This window comes from Eleginops maclovinus, chromosome 5 (assembly GCF_036324505.1).
Source record: "Eleginops maclovinus isolate JMC-PN-2008 ecotype Puerto Natales chromosome 5, JC_Emac_rtc_rv5, whole genome shotgun sequence".
Lineage (NCBI taxonomy): Eukaryota > Metazoa > Chordata > Actinopteri > Perciformes > Eleginopidae > Eleginops > Eleginops maclovinus.
In genome coordinates, this window is record NC_086353.1 from 8,424,831 (window position 1) to 8,443,117 (window position 18,287).

The 18,287-nt window shown below is 37.5% G+C and overlaps 2 protein-coding genes across 2 annotated transcripts in view; both read left to right on the forward strand.

Moving 5' to 3' along the window:
* Window positions 1-7,168: 7,168 nt before the first annotated feature.
* On the forward strand, window positions 7,169-14,506 carry LOC134864759 (suppressor of cytokine signaling 1-like). The gene is made up of 4 exons (XM_063883985.1): window positions 7,169-7,395; window positions 9,584-10,013; window positions 11,071-11,258; window positions 11,711-14,506. The coding sequence occupies exons 2-4, from the start codon at window positions 9,753-9,755 to the stop codon at window positions 12,033-12,035; spliced, it is 774 nt and encodes a 257-aa protein (XP_063740055.1). The 5' UTR covers window positions 7,169-7,395; window positions 9,584-9,752; the 3' UTR covers window positions 12,036-14,506.
* A 1,390-nt stretch (window positions 14,507-15,896) lies between these two features.
* LOC134865200 (caskin-1-like) overlaps window positions 15,897-18,287 on the forward strand; it is a 30,329-nt gene continuing 27,938 nt past the window's right edge. Inside the window, 1 exon segment of the mRNA XM_063884662.1 lies at window positions 15,897-16,621. Within this exon segment, the coding sequence (XP_063740732.1) occupies window positions 16,528-16,621 (94 nt within the window). The 5' untranslated portion in view covers window positions 15,897-16,527.

Sequence of the window (18,287 nt, forward strand, 5' to 3'; positions counted from 1 at the left end):
TCTCTCTGTCTATCTCTCTCGCTCCCCCTCTCTGCCTCTCTCTCTCCCCCCTCTCTCTCTTTCTCAAATGCAAAGGAGCTTTATTGGCATGACCATATCAAAAAACATTGTTTTGCCAAAGAATGTTCCACAAGGTGTTACACAACAAAATTAAAACAATTTAAAATTAAGAACACGATACACGACGTGGCACAACAGCAAATCATTAAACATAGTGCCAACAATAACAAGTAATTAAAAATCAGAAAAAGTGTTTGTGACTGCAGCTCTCAGTGGGCTCACCTTACAGGGTTGCAATTTTGTGGATGTTTGTTGTGTGGTAAGAATGTTTGTTTTGAAATTTGCGGAAATATTTTCTTCGGATTGTCACATGAGTGTACACACGGAGTTGTTTATCTTACAAACCAATGGAGCAATGATTGTTAACAGCAAGTCAAACCACAAGTACTGCATGCTTTCAGTGGAGTATGACTGTGGGGGGCACGAACACACCCACAGGGCTGAATCATTTAACTGAAAATGGCTCTGGTTTGGGGCCCCAGACTCAGGGGCCACCATGGCCCAGGTTAAATTGGTAATTTGATCTTTTTGTGGACCTGTCTTGTCAGGATCAAAACCTAGGGAGTGAGTTATGCATGTTATGCAAATTATTCCCTGCATTTTTACCTATAAAAACCAATAGCCTTCTTTCTTGCAGTCTTGCAAAGCTAAGATAAACCAGTTGCTGACTGTGGCTTCATGTTTATCCTTCAGAAATGAAAATAATTAAACATTCAAGCATCTGTAGACAAGCAACTTCCTTGTTCTGCGAGGTAAAATTACAGTTTGTGTCCATAAACTGGTGGCTTTGTTGAAAGCATATAAGGAGTTCAGTTCCCTTTCAAAGCTGTCTAATGGCAAGGTAAGGCTGTGACAATATTTTAAATAAAGTAAACACTAATAATGATATTGTTATGGGGTTAAAATATAATTTGGTGACACCCCCTGCAAAGCAGTATAGCTTTGCCTTCATGCCATAACTCCTGTCTATTTCTCCAAACAGTGGGCATGAATGACAACTGCCATGCTGTTGGAAATACACTGACTATGGATCTGTACCTCATACAATCCCACTTCTAGACTATCCCTTTGTTTTATGAAAAGGTCTGCCGATCCAGGTGCTGTATGTGTAGGAGGGGATGTGTGAATGATCTGAACCTGTTATGTTGCACATTTAATGTACGAAAAAGGTGTTCATCTCTCACCTGCCCACAACACCAAGCAGTCATTCCAGCATTCATAGCATTCACTGCACAGCTATGCATTTTAATGGAAAATCTTATTGACATTACACATATAATGGTATCATATTACAAATAAAAACTAATTTGCAAAGGTTTTAATTAGTAGATCAAACACACTTTTACACCTTCAATGAATGTTGTGGCTATTAAAAAAAAGGACATTTCATTGACTATCAGACTACTTTAAACTTTGTTATTTTAGAAACTGTATTTCTGAACTTTAGGATTAATATCTGACCTATGAGTCCAATTTTACTGCTTTTCTTTAGATATTTAATATCAATATTTTTCTAATCATTTGAAAATGTTTGTACTGAGGTAAGCTGATCATTTTAAAACATTTACAACTGATTTAGTTAAATATACTAAATATATTAAAATACAGGATAATTTACATCTGCTATTCCATGTAAATAGTTTGACAATTTTAGAAATTGAACTTCAATTTCAATACTGATTTATTAAAAAGTATAAACAGTTTATTTAAAATAGAACACAATATCAATTTAACAAATTACAGACTTACTGAATATAATGAACAGAAGACTCAGGTTGTCTTAAAAGCTCTTTGCTGACCAAGCACATTTATAATTACCGACATTGAGCTATATACATAACTGACTTCCCAAGTTCAAAAACAAGGCTGAATCAGTATGAACCTGTTTATTCACCAAGTATCTTATACTACCACTCTCAGAACTAAAATATCTTTACTAACATGTTTTCTCAAATGTGAGAAACTTCTCCTAAACTAAGAGAAGAGGAGGGGTTAAGATCATGTTTTATGAATGAACTTCCTCAATACCCTCTAAGTTGATTTGTTGACATGTGACTGTAGTGGGCCAGTAAATGCATTAATAACTTGAATGCCATTTAAAATATGCTTTTAGAAATGGTATGTAGACTTCTTTGAACTTCTCTCAGACTTTTTTTTGTGAATTACTCTTGGACCAAAAACATATAGTTATAAAGTATAAGGACTGCTGACAAAACTGCATTTTTGTTCTGCCTAATACTAAAAGCAATTATTTTTTTCACCAGATATGTCATTCATTAGAAACATTGCATGCATTTGTAAATAGCATTTTTGCCCAATTGTGGCAAACTTGTGAAAATAGCTTTATCTAGTGGACAATAGATATAATTACCGTTTTGAAGCCAGGGCTCCATATTGACAAATTGAGCTAATAGATTGCATAATTTATGACCTTGCCAAAATATATATCATAACCTAAAATTATCAGAAGTTTAAACATTTCTAAGTCAAAACATTTCCTTAGTGCTGAATTACAGTTATGTAAAAGATCTCAATGCTACATTTGCACATGTCCTTTAGTAGGATTGCCGAAGGAAAAAGTTACTCTCCTCTCTCCTAAATAATAAGAAACGTTTTAAAGAAATTATAAAAAACTTTGGAAAATCATAAAACGTAGCGTTAATGTTTATAATGTTGTTCTGCTGTCATTGGACATTTGGGGCCATACCTTCTCGTAATCGTTAAGATTGCGCACTCTTGTGGTTGAAAAGATGAATTTCAGGTACTGCAGTTTTGTGTAACCATCTGCAAGCCCCGCCTACTGGGCCGTGTCCTATTGGTCAATACTATTGCATAAAATAAACCTGATTGGATGGCATGTACTGTACGTCAGAGTTCCCGGAACACATGAAAATATTGTGCAAGTGTCCTGTCTTCATCCAAACAAAGCAGTAAGTACCTGTCTTAAACATCTAATTCATTTAAAAAGAAGTCTGAGACTGTTGAGTGAGTGCTTGAGGAAGGAAATTCAATGATACGTAACCTTTGCATTCAAACTGTCTCCAGATATGCCGGTTTCTCCTGTTAAAACGCGCATTCCCCTCACCAGTTTCGGTCATCTCATAACAGAGGTGAAGGTAAGCACAGGGTTTGACTTTTGCATGTCCACTCTTTAGTGTTGGGATGAAATTTAACAAGAGCGGTCGATTAATAGAATGAAAAAAGCATCTGTCAAAATTGACAACTCGATTGAACAAATTGAGTTATTTGTTTGTTTTTTGTTGTTTTTGTTTAATTATTGATTGGACATAGTAGGCCCCTGTGTGATACCACTTGCTATGAAACAACTTTAACGACCTGAAAGAAATATAATTTGTATTGCATTTAGCTTGATCATAAATCTTAGATAAGATAAAGGCCTTTTTGATCTCAGGGAAACGTCATTGAAACAGTCTCAAGGTAGGAATAAAAAAAGTAAAAAAGAATGTTCAACAATGTGGACTTTACAAACCTTTCAAAAGAAGGGCATGGCATCATACAGATTGATATTTGCATAAGTGAATATAGTTAGCCTATATTCTTAGTATTTAGTAGACTTAAATGAATGAAGTTTGTATTCATGTAGTCATATAATTTCCACACTTGATACTTGATTACTGTGACAAAAAAATGTGTTTATACCCAATAAGCATGATATATGTAGAACATTTGCTAATAAATGAAAACTGCTATCTGTCAGCTTCAACTTACACTTTTTATTTTGGAAAATAATTTCACTCATTTGTGTGCAGGCGGATTACTGAGGGAGGGAAAGCAAGAATGGATAGAAACGAAAGCGATTTAAGAGGCACTTATTAAATTATATCATCATGTGTACTATTTAAAGCATCATATCAACAGATTGTTTTTTAAAGTATCACGTTATCTCACTGGCAACCTATAATTACACTACCAGGTGAGAGAGACTCTGGTGGGTGGGTCACTTCTTAACATTTGGACAGAACCAGTATTATTGCCCTCTATCAACTACAGTCTCAAGCCTATGTTACACGTAGCTTGGTTTACCCTCCACTGTCATGAGTGGCATCGGCTATCCAGTCCAAATATTGCCAACAAAAAGAATACAGCACATTCAAGCTAATTCTGTAACTTGTTGGAAAAATATTCTGTATTAGAATCCTAAACCAGCAAACATTTATGTGATTATGGTTAAACATCTAGTTCTTCTGTAAGAAATGCCCTTGATAAAGACTCTAACTTACACTCAATTTGCATCTTCTCTGATACATTGGTCTTGTAAAGTTGAAAATGGATTTACAATTAAATTCACAATGAAGTCTGAAAAAGAATCAGTAAGAAAGTAGTACAGCTTCTGTTTCAGCCCTCATCCAACCATGCTCCAGTCAACCACGGTTTAAATGGTTGAATCTTTATCCTCTCTGCTCTGATAATACCCGCTGCAGAATAATTCAGCATTACTGAGCAGAGCAGCTTCATCAGCACTCTGATGATGCCCCTGGCACACTTCATGCAAGTGTAATGTTCATAATGGAAATTATTCCTGAGCCCTTATATTCTGCATTCTCCCCCTCATGTACTCTGATTCACATGTTCCAGATGAACACTTCACTGCATGGATTCAGTGTCCTCGCAGTGAAGTGTAAGACAATGTTACAAGATGACAAGTGTGTAACTACATTTTTAGAGAGGGTACTTTCTGTTTATTCTTTAAAAATTGTATTGTTGTGTAGCAAACATACAGTAGATATCCTCGAAGCAGGGCAATCTTCTGTAGAAAACACAACACAACTGACTTATGAGTCAGCTTTAGAGGTGCTGGTGTTTTAACTTGTGCTATAAGCTAAAGGTCTTCTGTTCCTGCTTAATATTTACTGTAAGGAAATGAGATTGTAATCAATTTTGGCAAACAATTCTCTGCAAGAAAGATAATAGGCCCTTTCCAAAAATGTCATACCAACATCCACATGCAGTACCAAGTGAGTTTTAAATGCTAGCTTGAAAAAGGAATACTCTTTAAACACATTCATCATTTTCACATTTGATTGATTTAGATGACTGTTCAGCATCATAAAAATAAGCATTTTTTCCCCTGATAGCCGTTAAGAAAAAAGTTGGGATTTATTTTGTTTTTGTTGCATCTATTTGAGAATTGAGATATCTTGTTAATAAATAAATAAATACATATATAAACTCAGCATCAAGCTTGTGTCACTCCCTCAAACTCTCATGTCAAAAAAAAGACTGTTGCCAGTAAATCCAGAAGATTAGCTGGAGCTCTGGCTGGCTGATGAATAATTCTGTTTATAATAAATCAAAAGTGTGATGTTAAACCCGTTTCTCGGCCCTTCCTTACCATGCCACTCAACAAGCCTCTTGTTTCAACATGCAAAAGTATTTTGTGACAGCATTTCAACTGTCTCTGACACACTAATATGAAATTGTTTCACATTCGTTTTGAGTCTGCACAGCACTCACTATCTGATGGGCGGGCTTAATGGTGTTATAAACTAACTGCATTCATGAAGCACTTTATTTCTTTATTAAACTATAGTTGTCCTTTTTGCATTTCAGTCACCCTGCCACACAAATATTTGCGCTTTGATGGTGCAAAAGCCCGTTGGGACCAACTTGGGGTTTAGTCTTGTCATCATAAAACCACAAACAACGTGTTTAATGGACAACCTGTTATTTCTACTGTGTCACAGGCATCCAAGGTTTATGATGTTGCAATTGGTGTTGTGGGTGCAACTGCTTTTTCTTTCATTGTCACTTGTGGTTACTCCATTTACTATATTATTTATGTCTTTAAATGTACATTGAGTTGACTTTCAATTAAATGTTTTTTACAAACTACTTCATCTTGTCTTTAATCTTCTCAAAACTACATTTGTACTGAACTTCATTATCCCGATAAAATGTGCACAAGTAAACACAAGTATTCTGGCTGCAGAGCTTCCTTTTATTGTGTTTTCTTTTTTTTTCCTTTCCGTGTGTGTGTGTGTTTCAGAAGCAGCTGTTTGGTATTGAAGCCCCTGCTTCTACTGAACTGACTGGTTTAAGGAAATACTTTAATAGCTACACGCTGCAGGGTCGCAGAAATGTACGTAATACACATAAAATACACTGCACAGACTGCATTTAACCTGAACTTTAAAAAAGTTTTTGCATATCAAGTCCCTCACTCACAAGTGTGTCCTTCTCTTCTCTCTTGCAGTATGTCTTGGCTACTTACGGGGTCTTTGCTCTAACAGCAGTGGCCTACTGGATGCACCGACAACACAAAAAAGAAAACCATGCTTCCAGCTCCACGGCCTGAAACATCAAACATTATATTCACTAATGATTAATTATAATATGTTAAAAACTTTTAAGCTTTGTTAATAAAAAGCTTTGTGAATGCTCAAATGTTTTGTAAAATGAATCCAATGAAAACAATCATACGTCTTGAAGACTAAACAATACCTTAAAATACATTTGATTTATGCAGGTTTTGATAGATTATTTATTTTTAAAGTGGGGGCTTAGGGGCCTCAGCAAATATGAGGGAGAATGCAAGATAACTTGTCTCCATCTTGCTTTTTGATAACCAAAATAACTAAATCATATAAAAAAACATTATTACCGTTAATTAGATGCATACAAATCCTTTATTTATATTCAATACATGTACTAATTTAAACCGATTGTTTAGATGGATAAATACATTTCTTATAAGCTGCATGTCAACTTTTTGTGGTTTTTTAGGGTGGGGCTCAACTGTCACTGAGCTTACATTTTTACCTTTTGCGTTAAGCGGATTGTAATAGGAGTAATAATATGCTAAAGGTGTTCCCATCATTTAATCTTTCACATTCACTTTGAGTGTTCTGCTTGTAAATTCCGTCAATTTGTTGTTCATTTAATTATAATTATTTGTGAATATATCAGCAATAATAGAGGCTGAGAATACATATGTTATATGCTATTGTTACACAAACACACACAAATACACAAAAAGGCGCACACACACAATTCTAGCAATCACGTGATTTAAAATAAATCCAAAAGCGAAAGCAGCTGCGCGTGTGCCCGTGCGTGTGCGTATTCATTTTGTGCGCATGTGTGTTAATGACTATCTCATTGTGGAGCAGAAAACTAAAGTAGTAAGGTGCTTATAGTCTAATGTATGCTCGTCCTGCGGTTTTCGAGAGCGGCCACGCCCTCCAGCAGAGCACTAAGCGAAAGTAAAAATGTTAGAATTATTCAACCAGCTGCGTCCTCTGGTGAAGAGGGCACGAATGAATCTCAGTGCTGCCCGGACTCCACACGGCTGTGATCTTCAGTCACTGCAAGAAGGTAAGCTTGGTGCTCCTTTTACGCGTATTTACTCAAGTTTTGTTGTTAGCCAATAATGCCAAATTATACTCATTCATTCATCTAAACTGAACAACACAAGTATCCCGAAACACACACATTACTCAAAATTGGAAGCTCTTTCTGTACTGTGTACATCTGTAAGTGAGATGTTAGTGGTTGTTATAAAGAGGCAAATTAACCAGTTTACATTTCCGTTATTTATGAAAGCTATGACATTCTCTCCCTGTGTCAGTAACATCTCATGTCACCTCACTAAAATGTCACAAAGTGGAGTAACAACATTCGTTTTTAGTTTATTTTTTGAAGCTTTTGCATCAGAATTTATTTTGGACACACTATTACACACAGCATTTTGTTCAGCACACTGGATCACAAGGGAAACAATGACTTTGAAGCTGAAGTGCTGAATATCAGCTTCATTTTCAGGGAGTTTGCATAAGCTTTGTATCAACAGTGCTTGAGTCATTGCGGTATCGAACGCCCTGCTGCCCTCCTTTAAAAACTAAGGCTATACACTATTCATCCAATAAGTGGTTAAAGATAAAACTAAAATTAAGATCTTGCAGTTATTGTTTTATTTCCAATGTAGTGAAATGGAGTATGGAACTATAACAATAGGTTACTGAAAGACTATACTGTGTTTTATTGTGAGTGTGGGGGAGAAGATCTCGGAGTTACATATCTGACTGTAAACTGAACAGTATGACAGCCTTTCTCTTCCTCTCTTTTGAATTGAGTTTATAAGATTTGAGCTTTGAAGAAATGTTTTGGGGAAACAGCAAGTGTAATATTTACAAACCTCTTTTCTATTTGAGCAAAGAATTAAAAAGACTATCAAAAAAAGAGGGACAAGAATGAGTGAAACAATAAAGATAAAAGTGGGTTTGTTTATTTATTTATTTTAAAGCCTTATAATCTAAGAAATTTAGGAATATTAAATTGTGTTTATACACAGTTTCTCTAAATAAAAGTTAAATGTCAAATCTAAAAGCAAAATATTACAAGAGAATTTTAACAGAGAAACTGGAAAAGAGAAAACACTTATATTTCTTTTAATTTAAACCTATTTGTTTACACATTTGTATTTTGTTTTTAGCTTCTAATTATAAGCCACATTGAATTTAAAGAGAAGTCACTTTATATAAGTAGCATTATAGATAAACTTAACATAACTTGTTCATAAAAAGTACAGCAGGGGCATACAACATGGTAAAACATTTTTCTATTCATATTAACTTGTTTAGCGATATGGAGAAATCCACTTAAGAACTACATGTTCTCCATCTTGCTTGAAAGAGAAAGTGAAAGCATTTTTGCAGCCATTAACTGTCACAGCCTTTTCCAGGGATTGATGATAATCAAGTGGTTTGTGGTCTGTCACATGACCTGATTCTGAACACAGACAGAGTGGATTGCAAGTTTTGCAACAGTTTGCAGTTATTGGTAATTGTATAGTAAGACTGTATCTAACGTTAAATAAGTTACTCAGCACTGATCCTCGAGAACATTTTAACCTGAATCTGAAGCCACCCTGCAGCTTTACACAACTTTGTAGTGAGTTTCAGCTCAGGACCACAACTTCATGCTGGGCTTACTCTCATTACTTTTGTAGTATCATTTCCTATGCAGAAGTATCCGCAGAACAGATTTTATGACTCATATTATTCAGGTAGTAACAAGCAAATAAATGTTAGTTTGTCTCTGTTACTGCTGGACGTGTAAATATGTAGCTGTTTCTTGATAAGTTTATCGTATCTTTTTAAAGCTATTTTTTAAAGGAGCAAAGTGAAGGAGCAGCAGCTATCTGGAGTAGATGCATAGAAAAAAGCAATCCGACAAGGATTTAAGTTTTTAGAAAGTTGCATTGGAAGATTTGAAATGGGCACTCCTCTGGAGAGGCAGCACGTTAAACTGCAAAGATATTATACAATAATCAACATTGTGTGAACTTATCTAGCAAGGGCTTGCGTGTAACAGCCATTCATTTATATGTAAAAGTTCCACACTCCAACTCTAAAATGCCATGATATGTCAATGCTGTGTTCACAACTGGTTACGGCCATCCCTAAGAAGCCAAGAAAAACGTTTAATTTCAGGATTAAGAGGATCTGAAAGTGCAGTAAAATGAAACAGTTTGACTGTGATTGTTCACCTTTTTGTGTTTCAGCTCATCAAGTTATTCAATGAAAGATGGCTGTGCCTCGACTCCCCTATAATTCTTTGTGTTTTTTATCTGGATTAAATCAACATGGAGTCTGAGAGAAGACTGAGAAGCAGGTGACTGACCAGAAAGGAGTCAGTGATGGAGAATCTGCCAGTGACAAAAAGAGAAACTCATGCAACAGCTGGTCAAAAGGAGGATTCTCCTTTGTAGGATGGTCAGAGACAATCTTCATGGGAATGTAGTACATAGAAAACAGAACTACACAGCAGACACGCAGAACCAAAGCCAACCCCCTGAGGAACATGCAGCACTAGAACGAGCCCGGAGCCCAGAGATAGTTCAACCTGAGAGCCAAGAGCCGACGGAGAGGCAGCTCGATTTACTGCTCTGGCAAAAATTCAACTTAAATGGAGAACCGGGAAGCTCCTGCCAGGTTAGAACTCAACATTTGCTCACAATGGTTTTACCACTCTGGGATAATGATTTTTAAACAGTGCACAGATGGCTGGAGAGAGATAACACCAGGTTTTCATTATTAAAGGTTACATCCAAGAGGGGAAAGTATACCTATTTTTATGTATTAATAAAAGAACTAAAGCACGAGCCTCATAAATAAGTACAATTACTCTTTTTGCAAAATGACCTATTTCAGAATGATACAGTATATATTATAATTTTGTATTATAAGTGTGACTATGTAATACATTCATCACTATATCTTTTCAGCTGGTAAAGGAGAAGTGGGTTTTAACTCACTGGCTAAATGTTATCTTACTTTATAATAATATGACAATCTCGTTTGTTATTTATATATACTATTTATCATCTGAATCCGAAAGTAACGACAGCTGATATTATGGCTGTATGCATGCTAAAATTAGTTCCAGCGAAAGAATATGTAACAATGATGAAAAACATAAACTGGAAAATCAAAGCGTGATGATTTTACTTTGTTTCACACGAATGGAGCTGTTGCATAGAATTGACATTTGATACTCAGGGGTTAAAAGACACAGACATAATCTCTGATGTTTTGGTTACGTCACCGTCTAGGGTTTTATTCAGCTTGAGCTTATTTTTGGACTTTGAATGTTGACATGGAAACTTTTCAGCCTCTTTTTCTGACAAATCCTGTCTGAACACAGGACCTCTAACCTACACCTTTTCAGTAACAAGGATCTAAACCACTGCACAGTACTTTATTGTTGTTTGTATTCATATTAATATTATTGATTGATTATTCTTAAAATATAGCATCTTTCAAAAATAATTATGAAACAACTTTGATAGGATGGCAGAAAACTGATAGGTAAACCTGTCACTGTTTATACTGTTAATACACAAAATACTTCAAATCCAAATTAGTTTCTGATACTTTCTGAAACACCACAAAAAATGTTTTGTTTTTACTTTCTTTTGTCTGCACCTTTAAACAATGTTGGCATTTACTTTATTTATTCTATTAACTTCAAACATGTTCATTTCTGTAGCCATTCACTGGAGCCAATGCTGAGAGCTTGCCTACACACCTCCGTCCATTCAGCAGCGCGGAAGAGTACAGATTAGTCAAACACACACACCATCAGCTCCAACACAGCGGCTTCTACTGGGGATCAATGACCATGGAGCAGGCACATGAAATACTCACAAGGGCCCCACTTGGTACCTTCCTCATTAGGTAACCCACCTCTTACATTTGACAGTTTTAGTGTTGTTTCATCTGTTCAGTGGATGTAGTTTTTTCTGTAACTTATTATGTCGTTGTCTTGCTCAAGTGTTTAACAAGTGGATTTACATCTAAATGGGATTTAGGTAGTTCAAATAAGGATTCATTTAAAACAAATAACAACAGTCAAATTTAGCCTGTATATTATGTTAAATGTATATATCTTTTATATTTTTATTGCAGCTGCTTTCATCATAGCTTTTAATGAATCCAATTCAGTCTTATTTTAACATTAACAATTGTGTCCACTTGACAGATCTCTGTTTCGATATATAGAAGTTCAAAATTCTTAGAAGAACAGAATGAGTGATTTCCTGTACTACATGTCACATAACTATTACACAGTAAGAGTAAACAGCATTAAGTGCCCACAAAGTGACTGTATGCATGTTGCTGTGTTGCAGAGACAGCGGCCGGTCTGATGTTTTCTTTACCCTCAGCTACCAAAGTGACGACGGCCCGACTAGTGTGCGTGTCCTGCTGAACAACCTGCTGTTCAGTCTGTACGGCAGCAGCAGGACTTTTGATTCACTCTTTGCTCTGCTCACGTTTTACACTGGCTCCTCCTGTAAACTGACCTCTCCTTATCGCAGGCAGCGTCCTGAGCACCTGAAGCAGATGTGCAGGAGGGCTGTGATAGGCTTATATGGAGCAGAACATTTAAGCACCTTACCTGGACTTTGCCCGCAACTTAAAAACTATGTTCAGTCGTACAGCTGTTGTATATAGACGTTGTTTATGTTGTAAGGTAAACAAACATTCTATATTTGTGTTGTTTTCCATTTGATAAACAAGACAAATACAGCCTATGTATTTCATCTGCAAATTGTTCAAGGGTTATTTGCACACATTGTCATATAGTATGTATTTTACAAGGTACTAGTAGTACATATTTAAAGTTTTTTCCTCTTTTACATCACACAAATCCTGTGTAAAGGGCTGAGAAAAATATATATTCCAATCGCTATTTATATTTTGTATTAAAAATCCAATACCTGGCCGCCATATAGCTCAATTGGTAGAGTTGGCGCTTGGCAGGTTGGACCCAGGTTTGAATGTGGCTTGGGCGCATTTCATCCCCTCTGTTTCCCCCCTTCTAATCTACAATAAAGTTAATGGTTGCCCAAAAAAAATCAAATACCAAAAGCAACAGTGGCTAATGTTAACATTGTGACCACTGTCAGAGCAAAATTCATCCAATTTAATGAGGCGAAATGTTCCGTAGGAGAGACTGAAATGTCTGGCTTCCTTATGAAGGAAATCCATTCCTAATCCTATTGTCAATATGCTGCATCTAACAGTGTGCTGGAAAACAATCCAATTTGCTGTGCTGGTAGGCACCAGTGTGAAAACAGTCAAATAGTTTTTGTGGTCAAATACGGCAGATACAACATTATAAAGCACATGTATCTTTTAGTTATGTTATTTGTATTTATAAGTTTATAAATGATCATAAGAAAACTGTTTAAATGTGCATATTTGGAAGATCCAGTTTATTTTTACAGAAAAAGGCTACTTCATGTAGAAAGAGCATTTCACATGAACTGTGTGGAATAAGTACCCTAACGTATTGTTAAAAATATATATTATTCTAGATTTAACATAGGCCTGAAGGAGAATCCAGCACTTGATGAATCTGTCATTTCTGAAAATGAAAATGAAACTGAAGACTTCATGATTATTGCCTACTTGTGATTTTTACACAAATAGGTCGCAATGTTCATGAAGGTTATTTGATGTAAATATTGAGGTCTTATATGTGTTATTAAGGTAGTTTTAGGCTTTTTTACCTCAAAGAAGGAGCATGCCACTAGTGTTTGTCGATACTTTTTTGAGAATGTTGATCAGTGTGGATGCTTGCATTGTTGTTTTATAGTCTTATTTGTGGTTAGTGTTGTTGATGGCCTAAACTGCTTCCATGATGCACCAATTGAAACGTCCTCAAAAATGTAAAACTGCTGCTGTTTAAAGCTGCATTAATTGATGTTTGGCCACTAGGGAAAAAAAAAAAAAACATCAATTGAAGCTAACATATCACTATTGTAATATGTTATGGCTGAAATATTTGCTAACAGCTTCATGACAACTAATCTGTTAATAAATTATCTTTTTCAAATTGTTCTGAACAGAAACCACGAGTCTCCACGATTGCATTTTTTTTTTTAATCTTGTTATGTCGCAGTTGTGAGTCAATTATCTCGTAATCGCAGGACAAAAGTGTATTTTTCTTTTCGTAATGGTTTAATTATCTCATTATCTTCAGAAAACAATAAGCATGTTTCCCTGGAAAAATACTTAATTTTCATTAGGAGGCGTTTTTGGGAAGTTATGGATAAAGCATCAAATATTGTATCTTATAATCAACCTATTTTGCAAGTTTAATATAGTATAAAGTAAACAATATTACCTGGTTTACTTTCACCTTTGTTTTCTGAAAATAATTAACATGTTATTGCATATGCAACTTTTTTTGGTGTTTTTTTAGGTTCTCCTTTAACAATTTTGTTTCCCCCTGCTCTGTAGCACTTTTAGACTGCTGAAATGAAAAGTGCACTACAAATCAAATGTATTATTATTATTATTATTATTATTATTATTATTATTATTATTATTATTATTATTATTATTATTATCATTATTATTATTAATATTGAGAGGACCAAAGACTCAATTAGAAAGTAAGTCAAACAGAAAAAATGTGCTAAAAGAGGCTGACATTTTAAACATAGGTTAATGGTATTGATTAATGCACTTTCAAAGTCTGGACTCTAATCGTCTATTATAACACCCTTGAAATAATTTGACATCTCTTAGTGTTTTCAGTCCTGTCGAACAACAAACATTTTACTAGAGTGTGACGCTTTGCAAAATATTGGTTCCTGTTCAATAAATAAAAATCCTTCAAGCTGTAATGCAACCCTGAGGCTAAATTACTGAATGGGCAAAGTGGGAAACTGCCTGGGGTCCCCTTTGATCCCCTTATTGTGTAGTACATATTTTTTATTTTTAGCCATGCATGTGGAATGGCTGTCTGTCTGCTGGTTTATTTTGTTCGATACTTTTGTTTTAATTACATTCTCATCAGACTGAACTGTAAACTCTGTTTAGTGCTATTTAGTATGATAACATGCTAAAATGTGAAACCACAATGGTCCTTATGGTAAATATTATTCCTGATAAACATCAACCCAGTAACATTATCATTGTGTTAGCAAGTTTAAGTGAGCATTTACTAAAAGGCTGACTACATGCTAATACAATATATGTGTTTTGTAGTTTGTGCACAAGGAATCAACATACTGTTTTAAATTAACAGGAAACTACACAGAGGGCCAATTTAAGTCAATAAAGGACTCGCGTTTGCAGTCAGCCTCTAGTGGTCATTCAAAGAACTGCACCTTTTGGCACCATGGCTTCACTGCTCAGCCAAGCAGGTTGTCACTTGATTGTAGCACACTTAAAATTAAAAGCATTTTCTTACTTTGTCATTTATTCAGTGTAAACACAAATTATAATCAGCTCATTTGAATGCTGGGTCGCCACATAGTGGATTTATCCTGCCATGTAAGAAAATGCCTCTAAACTGAAAAACTGAAATCTGTCTAGCAATCAGATACACTTTCTGTCAATAGTATCCACAACATGCACATACATACAGTTTTGATTGAATACCAGTCTTCTGTCATGTGTTCCACATCCTGTCCTAAATCTGACTGGCAGTGGCCCCTTTAGTCGAAATTAGCCCTGCACCAGGGACATGCGCATACACTCACACACACTCACACACTTTTCCTGTCCTCAAATTATCTCTGCCTCATTAACCCTAAACAATGTAGACGTGAAACCATGACCACTGTGACACATATAGGGACCAAGCTTATTTGTTTAGCATCTTTAAACAACAAAGCAATTAAAAATGCTTTACATAAGACCTTTCAAGAATAATTATTTGAATGTGTTAAAGTAGCCATAAATATGAAATGTAAATGTAAGACATCATTTAAATTATAAAAATTATCTGAATAAAACAAAAAGAAATAAAAATCTGAATCAGGATTGAGTTTATTGCCAGGTATGTTTACACAAAAAAGGAATTTGCTTGGGTGTATGGTTGTGCAAACACAAACGACATAAACAATAAGTTGTAAGAGAAAATCAAAAATGAAACGATTATTAAAAAAAAAAGATAATACACGTTTTGTTTTTTGTTTTTTACATAAATTAAGAATAAATACGAGTATTTACACAAAATATAAATTTAGAAAGAGAACGTAGTGCAATGAATATAGGCCAATATACAGTGTGACAAACTGCAGCATATTATATTTTGAAGTGGAGGGCTGTGCAGATTTTTAGAGAGGTAAGGATAGACATGTTCACAATATATTCAGAGAGAACATAAGGCAATAGTGCAATACATGAATGAAAGACAGTGTTTGTAAGATTTATCCATCTTTCTCTTCTCTGTGTGACAGTGCTGAACCTCTCATGGGTCCGCGCGATCCCGGACTCTGCCTCCCACTGTTCCGCGCTCTCTCTGCACGCGACAGAGAACACATTCATTACGATGTCAAACGACCTCTCCTGACTTGTCCGCTCGCACGCGTGCAGACACGCGGATTGGGATTACAACAACTGGAGTGGCGCGCACACAAGTCGCTCGTATTTATGTAATGCCATATGTGACTGTGAATGTGTGTGCGTATGCACGCTGGAGCTGGCGCGAGCTGGTCACCGCGGCGGGGACAGCGGTCACACGTTTAAACATCAGCGACCCGTGCGTGTTTCTGCGGTCTGAGGGCTCGTGAGAATTCAGGGGTGCGGATTTGACCCTGCATATAGGAGGGCGCTCGAGCTCCACCGTTTTCACGCACGGCACGCACGTAGACCCGGTGAAATCGTCACGCGGATTGAATCAGTGGAATCAGTCGCGAGCGTGTTCCTGCGTGGCATCCCAGCGGAGAGCGAGGTCCGGTGGGTCAGTCGGTGGTTGTTGTGAGTCTGTAGCACCGCGCAGAGAGGGGAGGCATAGCGAGGTGTGCGGTGGACTCCTGGCTGAATCGGAGCATCCCACTACCGGCAGCATACATCCCAACGCGCCTCAGCTCCAGCGGGAGGCCCGGAGCAGCGTCAGGATGTAGCAGCGGATTAACGGAGGAGAGAGGGCGCTCAGAGGAAGAGAGCGGGACCGGTAGGACCGAGGCGGCGGGACGGAGGGGACATGGGGAAGGACCAGGAGCTGCTCCAGGCCGTGAAGACCGAGGACCTGCTGACAGCTCAGCGGCTTCTACAGAGACCTCGGCCAGGGAAAGCCAGTCAGTATTCCTCCACCCTCCTGCCACACACACACACACACACACACACACACACACACACACACACACACACACACACACACACACACACACACACACACACACACACACACACACACATACAAAAACTGTCCACCATTTAGGCTAAATGTTATCACATGGAGATTTAGCCTGCACCATCCTGACAAGGAAATGACTGGTTGTGTGTGTGTGTGTGTGTGTGTGTGTGTGTGTGTGTGTGTGTGTGTGTGTGTGTGTGTGTGTGTTTTGTGCCTATGCTATGACGTCGAGTGTGTGATAGTGATGACGTTGCACATGTGTGAGGAGTGTCATCAGAATTAAATTAGAAATCAGGAGGATGCTTGTCACCATTTTCCTCCCTTGAATGTTTTTCTGTGTGCGTGTGTTTTTGCATGAATGCATACAAATATGTGTGTGTGTGTGTGTGTGTGTGTGTGTGTGTGTGTGTGTGTGTGTGTGTGTGTGTGTGTGTGTGTGTGTGTGTGTGTGTGCAAGGCTGAAGTACATGAAGGTCCTACACTGCTCTCGGGACAGGGATTATTGGTGTGTGAAGATGCCAGATGTTAGTGGTAATAATGTGATGATTGTAAGTGTTCACGTGCAGACATGTGCACATACTAAATGTGGCGCTCATGTGTGCACGTGTGTGTGTGCGCGGCTGTTTGTCAGCTGCAACTTGAGGTGATAATTAGATTTCAATTACAGCCTTGAAACTGCTCTCCTCCTCTCCCATTTTATCACCAGGCCCCTCTCAACTCTGAGTTTGTCTCCTCCTCACTACTCTCATTTCCTCCTTCCTTTCCCATGTTATCTCCTTTCCTCTCTCTCTGGTTTTACTCCTTGTTCAGTTCCTTTATTTCTTGTTCCCTTGTCTCCTTGTTTCCTTGTTTCCGCTCCTGTCTCATTTGTGTTCTCTATCATTGTCTCATCTCTTATCTCCTCTCCTGTCCTCTATCCTTGTTTACCCATCTCTTGTTTCATCTTCTCTATCCTTATTGTCTCTCCTCCCCTCTTTTCTCCTCCACCCGTATCTCCTATGCTCTCCTCTATCCTTACATGTTATCCTCTCCTCTATCCTTGTCTCCTATCCTCCTCTATCCTTGCTCATCCCTTCCCCTTCCTTCTCTTCCATCTTTGTCAGCTTACTTCTCCTCTCTACCCCTCTCCTGTCCTGTCCTGTCCTCTCTTCTCCTCTCCTCTCCTCTCCTATCCTCTCCTCTCCTCTATCTTTGTCACCTCCCTTCTCCCCTCCTATCTTCCTCTCTTCTCTCCTCTCGTGTGTTTGTCTGTGGACATTCCAGCAGTGCCATGGCAAAGAAAAATGCTTCTTCTCAAATGCCAGAACAGATCAGCTCTGAGTGCTCAGTCCATTGCACACTGACAAAGAGAAAGGGGGAGGTGGGTGGAGGGTGATGAGGAGGGCTAGAATGAGAGAGAAAAAGAGTGAGACTGCAAAACAGAAAGAGGGAAATGACAATTCATGAATGCAGGGATGCGAAGAGACAGGAAGTGATGGAGAGAGGTCAAAGGGTGAGTTATGGGAGGTGTGTGTGTGTGTGTGTGTGTGTGTGTGTGTGTGTGTGTGTGTGTGTGTGTGTGTGTGGTGTGTGTGTGTGTGTGTGTGTGTGTGTGTGTGTGTGTGTGT